This window comes from Dasypus novemcinctus, chromosome 11 (assembly GCF_030445035.2).
Source record: "Dasypus novemcinctus isolate mDasNov1 chromosome 11, mDasNov1.1.hap2, whole genome shotgun sequence".
NCBI classification, from domain to species: domain Eukaryota; kingdom Metazoa; phylum Chordata; class Mammalia; order Cingulata; family Dasypodidae; genus Dasypus; species Dasypus novemcinctus.
In genome coordinates, this window is record NC_080683.1 from 13,303,070 (window position 1) to 13,321,350 (window position 18,281).

An 18,281-nucleotide genomic window follows, 5' to 3' on the forward strand; every position below is an offset into this window, starting at 1 on the left:
AAGACAAAGGATCTGCTCCTTTGGTACTATCTTCCTTGAAGAATACTCCCAGTGGGGAAAGATGATTCCTGAAAGGAAATCAGGTTGCAACTGGAGAGGAGCACAGGATGTTCTGCAGCCAAATCAATAAATATCCAGCCCAGAGGTCACTTCATGGTGTTACAAAGAGAAAGATCCCAAATCTTATTGGACCAGCCCACGTGCAGGTAGTGGGCTGAGCTCTTTGCATTCATCACCTCCTTATCCTTACAACAGTCTTTCAAGGGGGGTGGTATTGTCCCCATCATCCAGACAAGGAGACAGAGCCTCAGAGAGGTTAAGTAACTTGCCCAGGTCCATATGGAAAGCCACAGAGGTTTTTAAGTTCAAGTCGTGAGGATCCACAGTCCTCACTGGTCCCACCTTGCCAGGTATCCAGAACTTGGCTTCAAGGGAATGCAACCCACATTCTGTGGTGATGAAATCCAAAAAGTTAAAGAGTTCATTAAGGGTACTATACAGAGTCTGAGGTCAAGGGGCCTCCAATCTGCTCCCAAGGAAGAGTGTACCTGAGTCATATCTCCCCGCTTGGCCCAGGATGGGATGGTCACAGGCACACAGAGGAGGAGGGTTTCCAGAAATTGAAGCTTCCCAAGGGTCTAGGCTGTGATGAGGGGCATGTGTCCTGAAAGCAGTTCTCTTCTGCCATCTTGCCACAGATGTCCTCTCCAGCCAGAGCACAAGAAGCTCAACTTTGGGGAAGCACGTTGGGTGGGTATACAGTGGGCACAAGTAACACATGGAGGTCTCCTGTTGGTCTCCAAGGTGACTGATGTCCCTGGGTCCCCTTCTCTGTTGTACTCTCCTTAGGTTTTTCTGGGATTCCGAGCAGTGGGGCAACTGGCTCGTCCATGGGTCAGGTGTTACAGCCTTACTCACCGCCTTCTCCACTGTCTGCCCTACTCAGAAACTATTCTACAATCCTATCCTCACCCATTTCAGCATTTTTCACATGATATTCTTAATTTTATGATTGTTTCTTTCCGAGTTTGTTTGAAAAACAAATCTATTTCCACCTGAAGTTTGATAGCTAATATGAAACATATTCTTATCCTTGGGCTAATGTTTTCATGATATTGTGACACTAACCAGAAAGTACTGTCATTAGCTTCTTAGTGGCCAGGAGCTATAAAATCTCTACCAACGAGAAACTAATATAGGCTGGGAAAAAGCTAGCAGGAGAAAGATTACCTAAAGATATGAAATGAATGACCACCATGATCCCAAGCACATAGTAAGTAATCGAATATTATAGTAAATAGTCAAATATTCAGCTGGGAGGATGAATAAACATACCTGTGCAAGGCTCTAAAAGGATGAACAAAGCTGAAAGATGTCATAAAAGAGTATTCCCGGGTTTTTGTATTTCCCAGGCAATCATTTTGTTTTGTTTTGTGTTTTAATTTGAGGGTAGGAAAATCAACATGGGATTATTACCTTTCCAATTTTCCAAGTAAGGACATTTTAATAAAACTATAATCTCTCTCACTATCCTTTCAAAAGATAATAGACCTTTTGATACCAGCAAAGTAGGAAGGGCAGGATCACAGAAAAAAGGACAGTCTTTCCAGAGAAAGAGCTATTGGCACATTGGATAGGGTTATTAGTTGTACAATATGCAGACGCCCTTTAGCTAGTTTAAGCATAAAAGGATATATTATGGAGACTAGATATTTCTATACATTTTTGGAAGGGCTGAAAAAATAGACCTTTATGCTAAATTTCCAGTATCGCCTCCCCAAACCACACAACAGAGCTGGACCGCCCAGGAAGGTGCCCCATCAGGAAGCTGCCACTACAGTTTTAGCTCCTGCACCACTGCAGCTCCTCAAAATAAGTACCAGCCTTATGTCCTATTCAAATCCCCAAAGTCTTGTGTGAATCTAGCTCACTGATGAAACTTAACCATGTTCAGATCCTCATCTGCCAAGGAGTCTGAGAAATGTGTTTTCAGTTTTGCAGTACAGGAAGACACATGGGGCCGGAGTGGCATCGAGTAGAGCAATTCACCACTGTTGGCAAGCTTTTGTCACATACTCGTGAACTTGTCAAGGTCTGATCCTGGATTATAGGATCGCATTTTGGTACACTGGCATGAGAGTCGCCTGAGGGATGTGTCCAGTCATGCTTTACTGAGAGGCTTCTGCAGGTCGGTGATCTCTTCTCGTGGAGAGTTTGCTGCCTGGGACACGGCATTAACCACACATCTGTCAAGGTTGTGGCTGTCTATCAACCTTGGAGAAACTTTCCTAGATTTGGGGACATTTGCATGTAATGAGTCCCCATCTCCCCAGTACTGAACTCAGAATTCAAGTTCCCAGACTCCTCCACAGCTTGAGTCCAGGCACGTGATCTGGACTTTGCCAAGCAGATGCTGCCACATGGAATTTGATTCAGAAGTGAGAGGCACGAAGAAGCAGACAGTGCATGGAGCTTCCACTTTGGCTGCACGCGTGGCAGCATTAGTTCCCAGAGGCGCTGACGAGGTCTGGTTCCCTGCTCGGAAGTGGCAACAGTGGTGGCGGCAGGAGTTCCTGCTGCGTAGTACTCAGTAGCAGCAACCACAGCAGGACCGGCTTCCTCCTTGCACTGGCTCCACAGCGCAGCTTAGGGCATCCTTCCTGGAAACCACCTCAAATCTATTTTCCCAGCCACCCAAAGGTTTGTTTATCCTTCAGCATCCTTTAATAAATTCCCTCTCTTCCTCAACCATGGATTCTGTTGTCAGCAACCATGAAGCCCCCTGGTAGGCACCTGCCTGAATCCACTGCCTCTGCCCGAATCCACTGCCTCTGCCCCGGCCTGCAGCATGAGCCATTCCTGCAGCAGAGAGCGCCTGCCCAGACCTCATCGCCACTCCCTTCTTGAGTCAGGTGGGCAGAAGGGTGGAAGGCAAGTGCCTGTCAGTCTGTATTCCCATCATCCCAGGAACTCCTGAAGAACAAGAATTCTCCTCTTCATTGTAGTCATGTGTGTGTGCGTGTGGTACCAGGACCTCATATATGGGAAACCGGTGCTCAACCACTGAGCCACATCAGCTCCCCTGAGTTAGTTTTTTCATTTGTTTGCCTGTTGTTTGTGTTTTCGTTTTTAAGAGGCACCAAGGACCAAACCCGGGACCTCCCATGTGGGAAGTGGGTGCTCAGCCGCTTGAGCCACCTCCGCTCCTTTTTTGAATTTTTATCACCAACACTTTGGGCAGGGCTTTGCACAGAGTAGGTATCGAGCAAATATTTGGTGAATGAATAAATGAATGGTCGAGTACACCATAAAGCATACCAAGCTGAATCCATAGTTTCCCTGTGCTGCCCATTACAGTAGCCAATAGCCACTTACCACTCAGAATGGGACTACTGCATCTGAGGATCTAAGTTTTTATTTCATTTTATTTCAATTCATTTAAATTTAGAAACTGATACTCAATTTGGTTTTTGGAAAGCTTTTAATGTGTCTAACTTGTGTATACAAATCTTCTTTTCCAGTGGTAACTTTTTGAAAGTTAAATACAGGTCTAGCATTTCTGATGAAAATTCAGAATCCAAATTGAGATGTGTTATAATTGTAAAATACACACCAAGTTTCAAAGATTTAGCATGCAAAAAACAATGTAAAATAGACCATGATTAATGTTTATATTGATTATATGTTGAAATGGTTATTTTGGATCTGTTAGGTTAAATAAAATGTACTATCAAAATTTATTTCACCTATGTCTTTTTGCATTTTTTAATGCATCTACTAGAAAATCTTAAATTAGATCTGTGGCCTGCATGACATTCCTGTTGGACGTTAGAGTGAATGTCGATTAACAACCAAGAGGGGTGGTGAGGGCACTGCCTGCCACTAAGCACCGGAGCCTGTGACACTACAGACCTCATTCCTGTCCCAGACTCTGTTAAAGCTGACAGGATGACGTTCACACGTGGGCCTCCATGAGTTGCATAGAAGAAGTTACAAATTTGGTATTTTTAGGGACCCAGCAGGCAACACCTATCAGGAGAAAGGGCTGGAGATGAGGCACCAATTGCTCTATATGAAAGCAGTACAAAAAATAATTTAAGATTTAAAAATAAATAAATAAAGGCAATACACAAAGACTGATGTCCAGAGATATGTGAGTCGTCTCAGTAAGGGCAAGAGCCAAGGCTCGGTGTGGGGTCCCCCGGCGCCCATTGAGGCACACCCCCTCTTCGTGGTATCAATAAACACACGTGCATCAGGGTTGACTTAAGAACCCGCCAGCCCACCACAGGAATCCCTCAGCTGGCCACCGACCCCAAGATTTCCAAGCGTTCCTTCCTGGTCCCTGAGAGTCCATTCTGAGGAACTGGGGTGGGGGGCAGAACGCATCTGTGCCAACACCAGAGCCTCGGAGGCTTCCCTTTACAACTCCAGAAGGCCTGAAGCTCTTAAAATGATTTGTGCCGGAGCTGATGGGAACACAAAATAAAGGTGCCTTTGACTGGCTTGGAGAACAAGGAAGAGACCACGGGGGTAAATGGGAAAACTGGGGTGGGACTATGGGGGAGGAAGATGCTTTTAGCAGTGGGATCCTGAACCATGGAGAGGGGTGTGGCAGTTTGAGATTATGAGTCCCAAAAAGAGAAAGGTTATGGTGTAAACTATTCCTCTGGGCATGATACCCTTTGACTGCATTAAATCCAGTGAGGGGCCTCTGATTAAGCTTACTTGATAAAATCAATTTAGGGCTTCTGATTGGGCTTGGTCAGTAAGGCGTGGCTCAGATTGGGTCCCCTCCCCCTTGGTGAGCCAATATAAAAGGACGCTCACTCAGGAAGATGTGTGGGGAGAAAGAGAGCGCTATCATTTTTGATAGTGGGACCCCGGAGAGAAAGGAGCCATTGCCTGACAATTTGCAGCTGAGAAAGAAGAGCCAAGCCCTGTGCCAGCCTACAGCCGAGGTCAGGAAGAAGCTGCGCCATGGAGCGTCCCGAGGAAGAGCAAGCCAGGAAGGAGAGAGAGGCAGACGTCAGCGACCATCTTGCTTCAACAGGTGGGAACTGACTTTGATGAGAAAGCAACCTTGAGCACCTTGTAACTGTAAGCTCTTACCCCAAATAAACACCCTTTATAAAAGCCAACAGAATTCTCATACTTTACATTAGCACCCCTTTGGCTAATACAAGGGGCAACCGTCCAAAGCACCTGCCAGAAGTAGCCTGGCAGCCTCTGGTGGAATCAAGAAGGGTGGCGAGAAGGATGGGAAAGGATGGGGAGGGGGGCTGCAGAGAAGGACTCTGAAGGCTTCCTTCTAACAGAAAGGAAAGCAAACCCCCTGATTTCTATACTTGACCTACAAAATTTTCATACTAAAAATACGAAATATTCCTTTCCAATTAGGCCTCACAGGTACAATTTTGTCGATGAAACTATTCATACCCCCATCAAAATTTACCAATCTGAGCAAAATAGTAACAAAGAAAGGCAATTTTCATATTTTACCATATAATATTGCTCATCATAGGAAAAGCTTTAATATTTTAAAATTAAATACAGAAACAAAGTGTTAGTGTTGTCAGAGAGATTGTTTTCCTGCCCTTGAACAAATTAAAACACCTGTTTGCAAACAACAGAATTGAGTCAAATCCCTTTGTTCTCCTTTCAGGATCCAGACTATTCATCTCTTTTCCAGGCAGAGGAGGTGCTGAATAAATATTCGTTGACTGAATGGGGTGTTGTTTAATCCCTATCCTTTATTTCCTGATCCTAAACTGGATTTTGGTTCATGGGAAAATATCCACACCCACCCACTCCCACGTTAGCCCAGCCTGCTCCAAGGGCCTTTGGTACACGACTTTGGCTCACAGACACTTGCCTAAGGAGGATGACTGAGGAATTTAGTGAAAGGAAGAGAAACACACAAAGACCCATCACAGAAGAGCAACTAGGTAGAGACAAAAAGATGCAAAGGCACACAACAGAGACGCAGGGAGAGACCTCAAGGAGACAGCAACGGAAAGACAAAGTCAGAGAGACTGAGGGCTCTCCCAATTTGAAACAGATGAAAAAAAAATTAAAAGGCGGGGCAGGAATGGTCATCCTGACATTCCTTTCCAGCGTTAATGTCTGGTTGTAGCAAGAACGGCAGAATGAGAGGAAGGCAAGGCATAAGCAGGAGGATGAGGCAGCAAAGGAGACAGAGCTGGCGGTCAGGTGTGTGCCCACCTCTAGATCTGGCCTTGAACTCTGCCTGCCCCCACCTCACGCCCCCCGGGCTGGTCTCCTCGATGCCTCCAACGCTCCCTGCTCACTCTCAGCTCCTACAGAAAAGCCTTCCAGTAGCTGAAAATCTCTGAACCACTCCTTGCATGTCCAAATCCTCTCTCCCCAACATCCTCACTGCTCCAGCCTTCTCGATCCTGAAGCACACATGGGTCATCGCATGCCCACATCTTGGCTCCCCAAGAGGACTGTGCACTTGCCAAGGCTCCCGCCCCTATCTCATATATCTATATAAAATAGCAGCCCCTGGGGATGCTCAGCCCAGTGCTGGGAAGACAGGTGCTGAAGTGTGCAATGAATACTTGTGGGCTGACAAGTCCCTTACGAGTGCCCTCAGGGCAACCACCCTGCTGACAATCCCGTAGGTCTAGTACGCTGTGGCTGCGCCATCTCCTGGGCTCCTGCACCCCCTGCCGGCCAGGAAGGGAAATGCCATGTGGACAGAGTTTGCCGGCCAGGAGGGCGGGACGAACGCAGGGAGGCAATAGCGCTCGGGCCTCACGGGTGGCCTGGGCACTGGTCGAGGTTGGTGGGCACGGCCAGTAACAGTTGCTGTGCCCCTCTTCAATGCGGGGGGACACCCTAGGGCCCAGGGCTCTCCCCTGCTACAGCGCTACAGACGGTCTCCCGCCCTGCCCCCGCCCCCTCTGGGGGCTCAGAGCTTCTCATCCAGCTCCAGGCCCTGGTTGTCCCGGGCGCCGCGGAGGGCGAGGCTCGGGCTGCTGCTCAGGTAGCTCTGGATGGCAGAGGCGCAGTCCAGCCGCTCCATGACGGTCATGAGGTAGTGCAGCTCCTGCAGGCTGCCGTTCTGCTCCTCGAACAGCTCCAGGATGGCGGCCGCCGGGCTGCGCTGGCAGGACAGGAACCTGGCCGGGAGGTGGGGGAGAGGGTGGAGGTGGGGGGAGCTCGCGGAGGTGGGGGGAGAGGGGGTAGGTGGGGGGGGGAGGGGGAGGTGGGGGGAGCTCGCGGAGGTGGGGGGGAGAGGGGGGAGGTGGGGGGAGCTCGCGGAGGTGGGGGGAGAGGGGGGGATGGGGGGAGGTGGGGGGAGGGCGGAGGTGGGGGGAGCTCGCGGAGGTGGGGGGGAGAGGGGGGAGGTGGGGGGAGGGCGGAGGTGGGGGGAGCTCGCGGAGGGTGGGGGGGGGAGCTCCTCCCCCTCCGCGGGCACCGCTCGGCGGCCTTCCCTAGACTGTCTAGGCCGGGCCCCTGGCTGCCTGCCCCACAGCAGGATGGGAGGGCCCAGGACTTTGAACCCAGAGATTGTGCTGGCTCAAAGGCTAAGGTGCTGGGCCGAGTCCTGCTCCTGCCTGGCCTCAGTCACCGCTTCTTAAAAGCGGGGGGTTGGAAGACATGGCCTGTTAGGTCCCCTCCAGCTCCCACGTTCTGCCATGCTTCTCCCCCCACCCCAACCAAGCACGGCCCCTGGGCCTCACTGCAGCCTCCTCACTGGCCTCCTTCCTCCCAGGCCACACCACCCTGCCCACCGCCGAGGAAGTAACTGTTCTAAAACCCAGATCTGTCCTGACCCTCCCCTGCTCCAAAATCTTCCAGACTCTCTCTCCTCTACTGGCCAAGCCCACATCCCGACTTCATCTCCACCCAACCTTGCCCTACTTTTCTGACCACACCTCTCAGCCTCCCATCCTGAAACTTCCCTAGGCCTGCCCCCTACCCACACAGCATACTCACAACACCTCTGCTGCTCGCCCCCTCCCCAGAATGGCTGATCTCCCCTCTCCCACCACCTCCTTCCTGAAGGCCAAACGCCCACCTCCCAGGCCAAAGTGGCGGATCCGGATTCCCTAGCTCGTGGTTCAGACTTCCCGTCATTGCCCCCAGCATTCCTTATTATTCTTATTTCAGCTCCTCTGGGTGTCTGTTCATTCTCGACTTGCTATGCAAAACTGGATACATATAATATGGCCAAGGAATGCTTGCCTTTATTTTTCAATCTCTCTGTATCCCTCACTAGACTATGAGCTCCCAGGGGCAAGGATCTTGTCTCATTCATCTTGGATCCCAGGGCCTAGCAGTTTCCAGAACATAATAGGTGCTTGATCAATGCCTGCTCTATGGATGATTTTAAATTCCACTCTGCCTTCAGGCTCCAGCTCTAGTCCCATCTCCTCGGTGAAGTCTTCCCTGTTTGCTGCACTCATAGTCCAGGTGCTGGGGCTTAGCTCAGAACTTTTCTTCCACTGATTTGTGAGTCTTGTCTGCCTTTCCCAGGCAGGCCGAAGACATTGCACTGCCCCCATAATTACTAACATTTTTGAGCAATTAGCATGTGCTACATGCTTTATGCACTTATCTTATTCAGCCCCTCAGGGCACAGCATGTCAAACACTCAATATGTGCCCAATGACTTGCATGTTAATTGATTCATTTTTTAAATATTTATTGAGCATCTACTATGTGCCAGGCATCATTTTAGGTACTGAAGATACTGGGATAAATAAAGAGAGCTGCTCTTTTATGGAAAGTAGGGTGAGGAGGGCAACCCTTTTCTGTCTTCTAAGTCACTTCTTGGTGATTCAGTCTCCGAGATGTCCTGAGGACCCCCTACCATTGCCCACCCTCCTCTACCACCTGCAGATGTCACCCCTTTACTTACCGGATTTTCATGCCGCAGAGCCCCAGGTGGGAGGCCAGTCTGCGCCAGTCATTGCCTGTGATACTGTTTGGCTCCAACAACATCTGCAGCTGCTCAAAGAGCTCTGGTGGCAGCCTGAGGCAGAGGGAACACAGGGCTCTTGCAGGAGAGGATCAAAGAGACCCAGTCTAGTTTCTCTCCTCCCTCAGACACTGCACTCCGTTCTGTGGAGCACTGGGGCAGGAATCCCAAACATCCTCCAGCTAGCAGCCCCACCTTACCTATTGCATGGGGCCGGCTGGGGGGCTGGGGGTGGCACTGCCCAGGATTCCTCCTCTGATGCCTGGAACCTGAGGATTTCCATGTACTTGGTCTCCAAGCCCTGAGCCAACACAGGGGCAGGCAACACACTTAGGGATCAGAAGACACTGGAGAGCCTACCTCCACTTCTTGTCTCTACCTTAGCCTGTCCCCCAGTGCCATCTTACCAGGGAAGGCAGCCCCGTGCCACCCATTTCTTCTGCCCTCTGCTTTCCTGAACCCAGAATCCCCCCTTCAGCCATAAGTTTGTCCACTAAGTTCTTTGAGAGCTGAGACATGAAGACCAAACAGGGTGCAACCTAAGACACCAGGAGAAGTCCTGGGTGGGGTCATGACACTGAATTCAGACACAACTCCTCCTTTCCCTGGATCCCCGCCCCCCATTACCCCAAGGGATAACGTGGGGGGCTCAGTCTACCTACTCTCCACTAAGATGGCCACTCATTGTTCCCCAAAGACTGTTCAACCATGATTTCTGCATTCCTTCCCTTGGTGGGGAAAGGGGGAACCTAACTCTCATTCGTTCTACTCAAGACCCACTTCCTAGTCATTCCCAGCACTGAAGATGCACAGCATCACCTCTCAGAGTCAGCCTAAAAAGGAACTACTTCTTTCTGAAGCCCCAGTCCCCCTGGGTTGGGAGAACGGGTTCATCTAGGGTTCAGTTCCTTCATCTCCTGCTGGACTGATCCACTGGTAGACAAGAGAAGAATAACTTGGAAGTCAGATGGTCCCAGCCCTTCAAAGAGCAGGTCCGGCCACTCTATGGAAATGCTGTCTTCACCTGCTTGGTGACATGCTTGGGACCACACTCGCCAGGCACTAGTCCCCTCATCCACTTTGCCCAAGACTCCCCTAGACCCTGCCCTTCATCTGCCTCTCAGCTCCTACTCACATCCTGGAAGGTGTGCATGGTGACAATGATCTCATTGGTCAGTGCCGAGCAGTCCTCACTCTCATTGGCTACAAAGAGAAGGAGAATAAGTAGCAAATGGGAGAGCAGAAGTGAAAGCTGGGATGGAACACTTGGTCTTTCTCTCTGCAAAGATCTCTTGTGGTGCCTCAAGTTCAAGAGAAGGTCTGTGTGAGGAGCTGCAGAGCTCCGGGGTTCCCCTCTCCAGGTGGGGGAGAGGAAGGGCAGGAGGTGCACATGGAGCTCCTACGCTACCTGCTTTTCTCCGGAAGCAGAAGGAGCGGAACGGGCACTTTCCATGCCAGATGTGGAGATGCGGAACCAGCTGGCAACTGCTATCGTCCACATTCTCCCAACCTGCAGAGGAGGCAGAGAGGGAGGGCCTGGGAGAGTGGTCCTTCCCCAGGCCCTTGGGAGGGCCGACTCTGCAGCAGGCACCTGGTCAGGTGCCGTGGGAAGGGACTGAGGAGGGAACAAAAGCAAGAGGGTCTCAAGAGGGCGGGAGTCCCCAGAGCCTGGGCAGGGAGCCCCAGGAGTGGTCTTCCTTCACCACACACACTGTCCACACACAGCTCCCCCGCCCCACCGTCAACCGCAGCAGCCATGCAGGTATGCCCCATACACCACCACACAGCCTGCGTTGGAGCCCTCGGCAGCTCTGCAGCCCAGGCCAGAAAGGAAAGGGGGCCTGCCCCCAACGCCAGCTCCATGCAGGTGAGAAAACAAGGGCAGCACCTTCCCCCCTTCTCCCTACCTCCCACCTGGCACCACCCTGTCCGTCCACAGGGGGCAGCTGCAGAGGAAGCAAAGAGGGCGCTCCCGGGGGCTGCAGCAGAAACCTCCTTGGAGCTGCCGCCCCCCATCCTCCCCCCCACCCCCGCCAAGTCGCTGAAAGTAACTTGAGGTTCCTAGATTTCCACCTGGGGGCGGGGGTTGGGGGCAGGTCCAGCACCCCTCGCCCTTTTCCCCAGCCCCCTGCCTCCCTCACCCTCGGAGATGTACTTGAGCTTCAGGCACTGGTCCCCTCGGGCGCCGGTGAAGTCGAAGAGCTGGCAGGGCCCGCGCAGACGGCCGCCGTGGGGCTGCTCGTTGGTCACGGCCCACTGCAGCGCGCAGGGCGTGTTGTTGAGAAAGTAGACGCGCAGCTGCAGGTGGGACTGCCCCGGCGCCAGGGGCGAGCAGAAGACCGCCAGCTGCAGCCATTTGCGGGCCGTCCGCCCGGCAGGCGCCTCCAGCACGCAGGTGTAGAGACTGCGGAGGGAGACGGGACCGCTGCGGCGCAAGCGCACCCATCACCTGCTCCCACCGCGCTGCGGCCTCCAAGAAAAGGAGCGCCGCCCAGGAGGGAGGAGGCGCTGGTGGAGGGCAACGGGGGGCGGAGGAGGTGTCACTACTGTGCCTGCCACCAAGCTGGGAGGGGAAATAGAGAGTTCTCTGGGGCAGAGAAGTGGGGGGAGATGCCCTCAGGGGCCCGTGCTTGGGAATGGGGTCGCGCGCAGGGCCCTGCACTCATCAGTGGGTGGCAAGGACAACGGGAGGGTCTAAGATCCTAGCAAGAGGAGGAGGTGAAGGTGGACACACAGGAGATGGAACTGGAGGGAGCAGACTGCCCTGGACGGTTTGGGGACAGTCCTAAACAGAAGCATCGGACAGCGACAGACAATTTTAGAGTGATGGGGTAGGGATGGGACAGGTCCCTTCTAGACAGACGGATGGTCTTGAGTCAGACACTGCTAGGCAGGCAGAGAGCGGTGGGCTGCACAGAGCTGCACAGGGTTGCAACGAGCCAAGCTGCCGCAGACACTTGGTAGAGGGACAAAGCACCTACAGGGGGCTACTGGTTTCCAGACCATCTTAGCTAGATAAAGGAGAGGTTCCATACTGAGATGAGAATGAAGAGCCAGCGGACTTGGCCCAGTGGTTAGGGCGTCCGTCTACCACATGGGAGGTCCGCGGTTCAAACCCCGGGCCTCCCTGACCCGTGTGGAGCTGGCCCATGCGCAGTGCTGATGCACGCAAGGAGTGCCCTGCCACGCAGGGGTGTCCCCCGCATAGGGGAGCCCCACGCACAAGGACGCAGGGGTGTCCCCCGCATAGGGGAGCCCCACGCACAAGGAGTGCGCCCCGTAAGGAGAGCTGCCCAGCGCAAAAGAAAGTGCAGCCTGCCCAGGAATGGCGCCGCGCACACGGATTGCTGACACACAAGATGACACAACTAAAAGAAACACAGATTCCCGTGCCGCTGACATCAACAGAAGCAGACAAAGAAGATGCAGCAAATAGACACAGAGAACAGACAACCGGGGTGGGGAGGAAGGGGAGAGAAATAAATAAATACATAAATATTTTAAAAGAAAAAAAAAAAGAGAGAGAATGAGCCAGGCCAGCAGAGAAGGGAGACAGAAAGCCAGCCCAGGAGGGATGGGGGCAGGAAGGCAGGCCAGTGGGCACGGGCCTACCTGAAGTGGGAGAGGAGGATGCGACACTCGTCCCGGGAGGTGTGGGCCCCGGGCCGCCCCAGGGGTCTCCAGACCTTGGCGTCGAGCAGGGCGGTGTTGCTGCTGTAGGTGCAGGCGTAGCTGGGCTGCTCGGCGCAGTGTTTGAACGTGAGGGTGCAGGGCTTCAGGAACGAGGCCCCGTGGGGGCCACATGCCACCACGGGGCTCACCAGGCCCTGGGCTCGGGACAGCAGCGGGGCGTCCGACAGGTCCCACACCAGGATCAGCGACACCCGCTCCTGGCGGCCCACAGCCACAGCGCCTGCGGAGACGGAGAGCTGCGATGGGGCTGGCAGGGCACCTCCCCAGAGAAAGAGGCCGAGGTGGGAAGGGAGGTGGGGGTGGGGGAGCCCAGGAGAGAGGGTGCCCTGCAGGGGACACAGGGAGGCAAGATGATGAGTGGGCAAGATGACTCTGCGCTGACCTGTGTATAATCAAGGCAGCCGGGTTCCTCCCAGGGCTACTGTTAGCCTATTATGTGAATCTGCAAAAAGCGCTCTTCCTTCCGACACTTGCTTCTATTTATTAGACACCTGTTATACTGATTCTGCTACAACAAGCCACTTTACTTCCATCTACCAGAAAATTGTCATAAAAGATATGTGATTTGTCCATCTTTGGAGAATAAAGTTATAATAAAAATGTAAACAACTTTCAAAATTATGAGGACATCTAGAACAGTGCTCCCTTAGGTGTGGTGCCCTTGCACAGTGCACAATCTGAACAACTGTATGCTGCTGGCTCTAAAGGTGGAGCACTCCATCGTGAAGAGGGCCAGGAGCCATTACCTGGCGGGATGAGCAGGGAGATGCCCGTATCCTGGAGCATCAGGCAGCCACCACGGTGATCCACCTCTCGAGCCGAGAACACCAACAGTTTGTGCATCAACTGCCGGGTGACAGTTTGGCCTTGGGTGGGTGTGTGCAGCTCCTGGTAGAAGGCCGCCATCTCGGACACGGTGGCTGGGGCACACTGCCTCGGGGGTTCACTTTCCGGTAGAGGGGTGGGCAGAACAACTGGCTCCTCTTGGCCATCAGGCTTCCAGCAGATCCCCAGCATCCAGCGAGGACAGCGCCATCGAAGGCACTGGGCCAGAAGGAGGACGCTTGCCATTGGGACCCCCACCAGCAGTAGGAACTGGGCGAGGTGGAGGGAACTCTCCTGGGGGTGCATCCACCTGGTCCCCCGATGTCACCGGCTCCCCTACACCCCTGTGCCAACTAAGACCAGGGGCCAGGAGAGAAGGAAGCAGTCAGTGCCAGGCTAAAGAGTGGGGGGCAAAGGTTGGCTTCCTGGGAGCTGCAGCGAGGGCACAAGCTGTCTTCATTCCCAAGCACCCTGCGCAACCCAGGCGGCTCAAGTTTCTTTAACAGATTTTCACCTATTTCTCTCCTACTCGAGAGCCTACCATGGGTTCCCAAGACCAAGTTAAATTCCTCTGAGGTAGAAAGAGCTCGGGTTTGGAGTTAGAGGGTGTGAGTTCAAATGCCAGTTTGGCCAGTGTGGCTGGGTGCCTAATGTTCCTCAGTTTCCTCATCTGTCAAAATATCTACCTTAATCTACACGTGCTAACATGGAAAAATCTTAAGTGGAAAAAGTAAGTCACAGAGAAATAAACATGCTGTGATCTCGTTAATATAAAAACACACGACTGTCCATAAGTACATCTACATAGTTACAGATGTGCATATGTAAACGTAAATGCATAGAGAAAGGTATGGGGTAATGCTGCCCAATAAAAATATAATGCAAGACACATCTATAATTTAACCTTTTCCAGTAACTCCATCAAAAACCTAACAGAGGGGGGCAGGTGGAGCTCAGTCGGTGGAGCTCCTGCTTCCCATACACGAGGTCCCAGGTTCACTCCCTGGTGCCTCCTAAGAAAAACAAAAGGAGAAAATATTTTAATAACCTTTTTTTTTTTTCACCTAATATAGCCAAATTAATATCTCAACATGTAATCAATGTAAGATTTTTCATGAAATAATTTACATTCTCTTTTTCCATACTGCTTTCTAAATCCATGCATATTATACATGGACAGTCCATCTCGACTAGGACTTAGTGCATTTCAAGTGCTCAGCAGCCACATGTGGCAGGTAATTACTCCTAGGATAGGAAAGACCCAGAAGGTCACAAACTATTCTACACTGGTTACTAATAAAGAGAAGAGAGATGGAGAGAACGGGACTTCCCATCTTCTTAAACTCTTTTTCCTGTATTCTTCATTTCACACCAAGTACGTATTTTGTATTAATTTTGCAATTCTTTTTTTCACTTTATTTTGTACATTTAATAATTGAAAATATAAACAATAATTTAAAAAAGAAAAAGAGAACACAGTTGAATAAAAGCATACATTTCTCAATTAAATGTACTGGATACATATAAATTTTTTAAAAATCATATCATATGTTACACAATATATTTGGTTCATAGTAACAGAATCATACAGTATTTGTCCTTTTCTGTCTGGCTTGTTTTTCACTCAACAGCAATTCTTTTTAAAAGCTCTTAAAAGTGAAAACAAAATATATGACCTCGCAGGGTGATTGTGAGGATTGCCTGAGATTGTGTGAAAAGCAGTTGTAGATGACAAATCACTGTCCAGATATGTTTGTTTATTTATATCCTCCTTGTGTCAGAAAGGTCTGAAGGCAGCTCACAGGGATACGAGAAATACAAGAGTAACCAAAGTTAAAAGTGGAAGCAAAAAAAGAAAAAAACGACGAAGGCGGAGGCCTACAGTGCAGCTGGAGCAAGGCAAGCTCACCTGGCTCCCCAGTGGAGGCCACCTCAGCTCCCCGGCAGCCTCCCCTCCCAGATGCCAGCTCTTCCTGAATCGCCTTCGCCCGGTCAATTTACAACACCCTTACACTCTGACTAGGCTGGCCTCCTCGCCTCTCCTTTGCTCTAACCTCTGGCTTTTGCTTCTGCGGTCTCCTGCTTTGCCCCTCACCTGCTCTCTCCACCCTCCCCACCTGCCTCACCTTGCATGGGATAATAATTGCCATTATTGGGTTAATAAATGCAGCTCTGCCTGCCTCATCCCATCCTTGACTGTCTCGCCCCTCTCTGAAATCTGTCTCCACTGCCACCTCATTCAGACCAACACTTGCTTGTATGCTGCCCTCTACCACTGTTTTTTTCTGAGTACTGGCTGTGTGCCAGGCACTGTGGGAAGATGACATCTTATTTGACTCTCGAGAAGCTTCTGAGGGAATGGAATTCATCCAACCCATAGGTGTTGATGACAGCCTACTGGTTATCCGAGGGTGAGACTCTGTGAAGTACAAGTTCTTCCCTCAAAGTCCTCCTGGGCCCCCTCTGGTCGACCCACCAGGGTCAGCACTGGAAAAGCTTGCATCCATCCATGGCTCACGCAGTCCACCTGGAGCTGAGGCTTTGCCCCAAGCCTCCAGCTCCTCCCTTATCCCCAGCCGCACTCCACCCCTTCTTCTCTCCATCCCCACCCCCTGGAGACCAAGCCTCTTCCTAGATCCCCCCAGACAGGGGCAGAACTCCTCAGCATCCTCAGGCTTGGAGGCCGAGGCAGGACCTGTTTCGCCTGCATCCTCACTGAAAATGTAGACAGGAAGGGGAGGTTTGTCATCGTCCCCTTTGTCTTAAAATGCAGCCCTGCTGATAGTAAGCCAGCCGGCTTGGGGCTGCACCTCTTGGGGGGTACACAGATGAATCAGGGGAGTTGGCAGAGCCCCGAATCTGTTGGTAATTGGGGTTGGAGCAGCAGGCTTCCCCTATGTCCCATCTGTTCCCTTTGGTTCTTCCACATTAATAATAATAGTAATTAGAACTGTAATAAGAGCTAACGTTTGCAGAGCTTTACTGTGTCAAACACACTCTAAAGCACTCTACGTGACTTATCTCATCTGGTCCTCAGAGTGGCCTCACCAGCCAGGTGTGATTTTTATCTCCATTTCACAGACAAGGAAGATGAGTTTTCTTCCCTCCAGGAGGATGGATGGGGGGGCTATGAAGCCATCACTGAGGGCGGAAGTGAAAGATGAGCAGGGATGATGAGGACTTCCTGAAATACTCCCTTTCTTGCCCCACCCCTATTGTTTCCCCAGGTTTCTTCCTTTCCACCTCTAGAGGAAACAAAGTTCGGGGAGAAAAGAAACAAAAATAAAGATAAGGAAGGAAAGGTGCCTTTTCAGTTCCATAGTGAGTGACGCCTTGCTCCACAAGGCACCAGGGACAAAAGACCGGCCACCTGCAGTGGAGGAAAGGAGGGGGCCAACTCCATTTCTATAGCAACTCCCTCCCTGGGGCCTCCAAAGACCAGAGTCCAAATACTGTCTATCCCATTGGGTGGCTCAGTGGAGACCCCTTGCTCAGCTTCCCAACCAGAGCCCTTGGCATCTACTGCTCCCCAGGCACCCTGGGCCTCTCACAGGGAGCCCATTGAGCTCCCCGGCTTGGCGCTGGCGGACTCCTCCCTTAGCTCCGCCCTGGGGATGCAGGTTCTCAGCACTGGGTCTCCCCTTTGCCCCCGGACTTTGCTGTGTGGAGTCCCCACTCCTGCAGCCAGCTAAGCATGAACTGGAGCTTCCCACCCCGTGCCTGGACTCCTCGTCGCCCACTCCTCCACTTCACCTTGCCCCAGACCCCAGCTCACCCTGTGCAGCAGGTGCCTCCCGATGAGGACCCTTTCGAAGGCTGCCATCGCCTGTCCTTCAGCAGTTGCCTCGGCCAGCACCAAGATCCAGACTCCTGCTGCAAAGCCCTGCTCACACCCTCGGAGGAAACACTCCACCGTTCCCCCACCTCTCTGGTTCTCACCATGTCTACCCAAAACCTGATAGGCCTCTGGTTATTGCAGGACACACCAGGATGGATGATTCCAAAAGCAAGCCCTGGACAGGATTCATTAGCATAGTATGCATTTCCACGGTGCCTGGAAGCATCTCCTGGTCCTCACACCTGCCCGGAGGGGCCCTCCCGCCACTCTTGCTTGCTTCCTCTTCCCCAGCAGAGGGTCCCCACCCTGGCCAGCCGGGCAGAGCTGACCTGGCTCCTCGCCTGAGCCCCAAGTGACCCCATCACAATGCCCAAACCCCCACCAGCCGTGCCAGCAAGGCGCTCACCTCCCCGTCTGCGGGCTCCCACAGGCTGGTGGCTTGTCCAGGAACAGTAGTTCCTTCTCTGGGAGAAAGAAGCCAGCCAGACCCAGTCACCAGAGCAGCCGACAAGGTGGAGGTGGGCGGGGCATCGGGCAGGAGGGGCCTGGCGCTTCCCAGCAGGGTCCCGCCTGCCCGCCGCCTTCAAGGCGGGGAGAGGAGCCTGACCTGCCTGTTGGTACAGTCCAGCAGAGGTGGAGGAGTTGCTGGGGATCCTAGAAGTCCCCGCCTGGGAGGGAGGGGAGAGGGAGGGAGACTGCCTGCGTGCAGGTGCGGCACCTTGGAGCCTCTTCCCACAGCGCCCCCTGCTGGCCTGTGAACAGTCAGCCACACGCTGCTAAAGGGACGGGGGCGGGGAACTGAACCAGAGCTTCCCAAACTGGAAGGTGCACGCCTCCGGATCTTGTTAAAATGCAGGTTCCGATGCCATATGTCTGGGGCGGGGCCTGAGATTCCGCATCTCTAAGACGCCCCCAATATCAGAGAGACGGAGGAGGCGCTGAGAAGGTTGAGGGCTGGCAACCCTGGGCTGG

General features: G+C 52.4%; 1 protein-coding gene and 1 long non-coding RNA gene across 2 annotated transcripts; one reads left to right on the top strand and one right to left on the bottom strand.

Moving 5' to 3' along the window:
• Positions 1–5,509: 5,509 nt before the first annotated feature.
• UNC5CL (unc-5 family C-terminal like) lies at positions 5,510–18,228 on the bottom strand. The gene is made up of 9 exons (XM_058306682.1): positions 17,716–18,228; positions 13,393–13,824; positions 12,566–12,866; positions 11,095–11,357; positions 10,362–10,463; positions 10,089–10,156; positions 9,154–9,254; positions 8,894–9,007; positions 5,510–7,148 (listed from the first exon to the last, which is right to left on the bottom strand). Exons 2-9 carry the CDS (start codon positions 13,775–13,777, stop codon positions 6,938–6,940), a joined length of 1,545 nt encoding a protein of 514 aa, XP_058162665.1. The 5' UTR covers positions 13,778–13,824; positions 17,716–18,228; the 3' UTR covers positions 5,510–6,937.
• On the top strand, positions 15,719–16,775 carry LOC131280374 (uncharacterized). Its single transcript, XR_009187870.1, has 2 exons — positions 15,719–15,882; positions 16,699–16,775. It is a non-coding gene; the product is annotated as an uncharacterized lncRNA (long non-coding RNA).
• Positions 18,229–18,281: the final 53 nt, after the last annotated feature.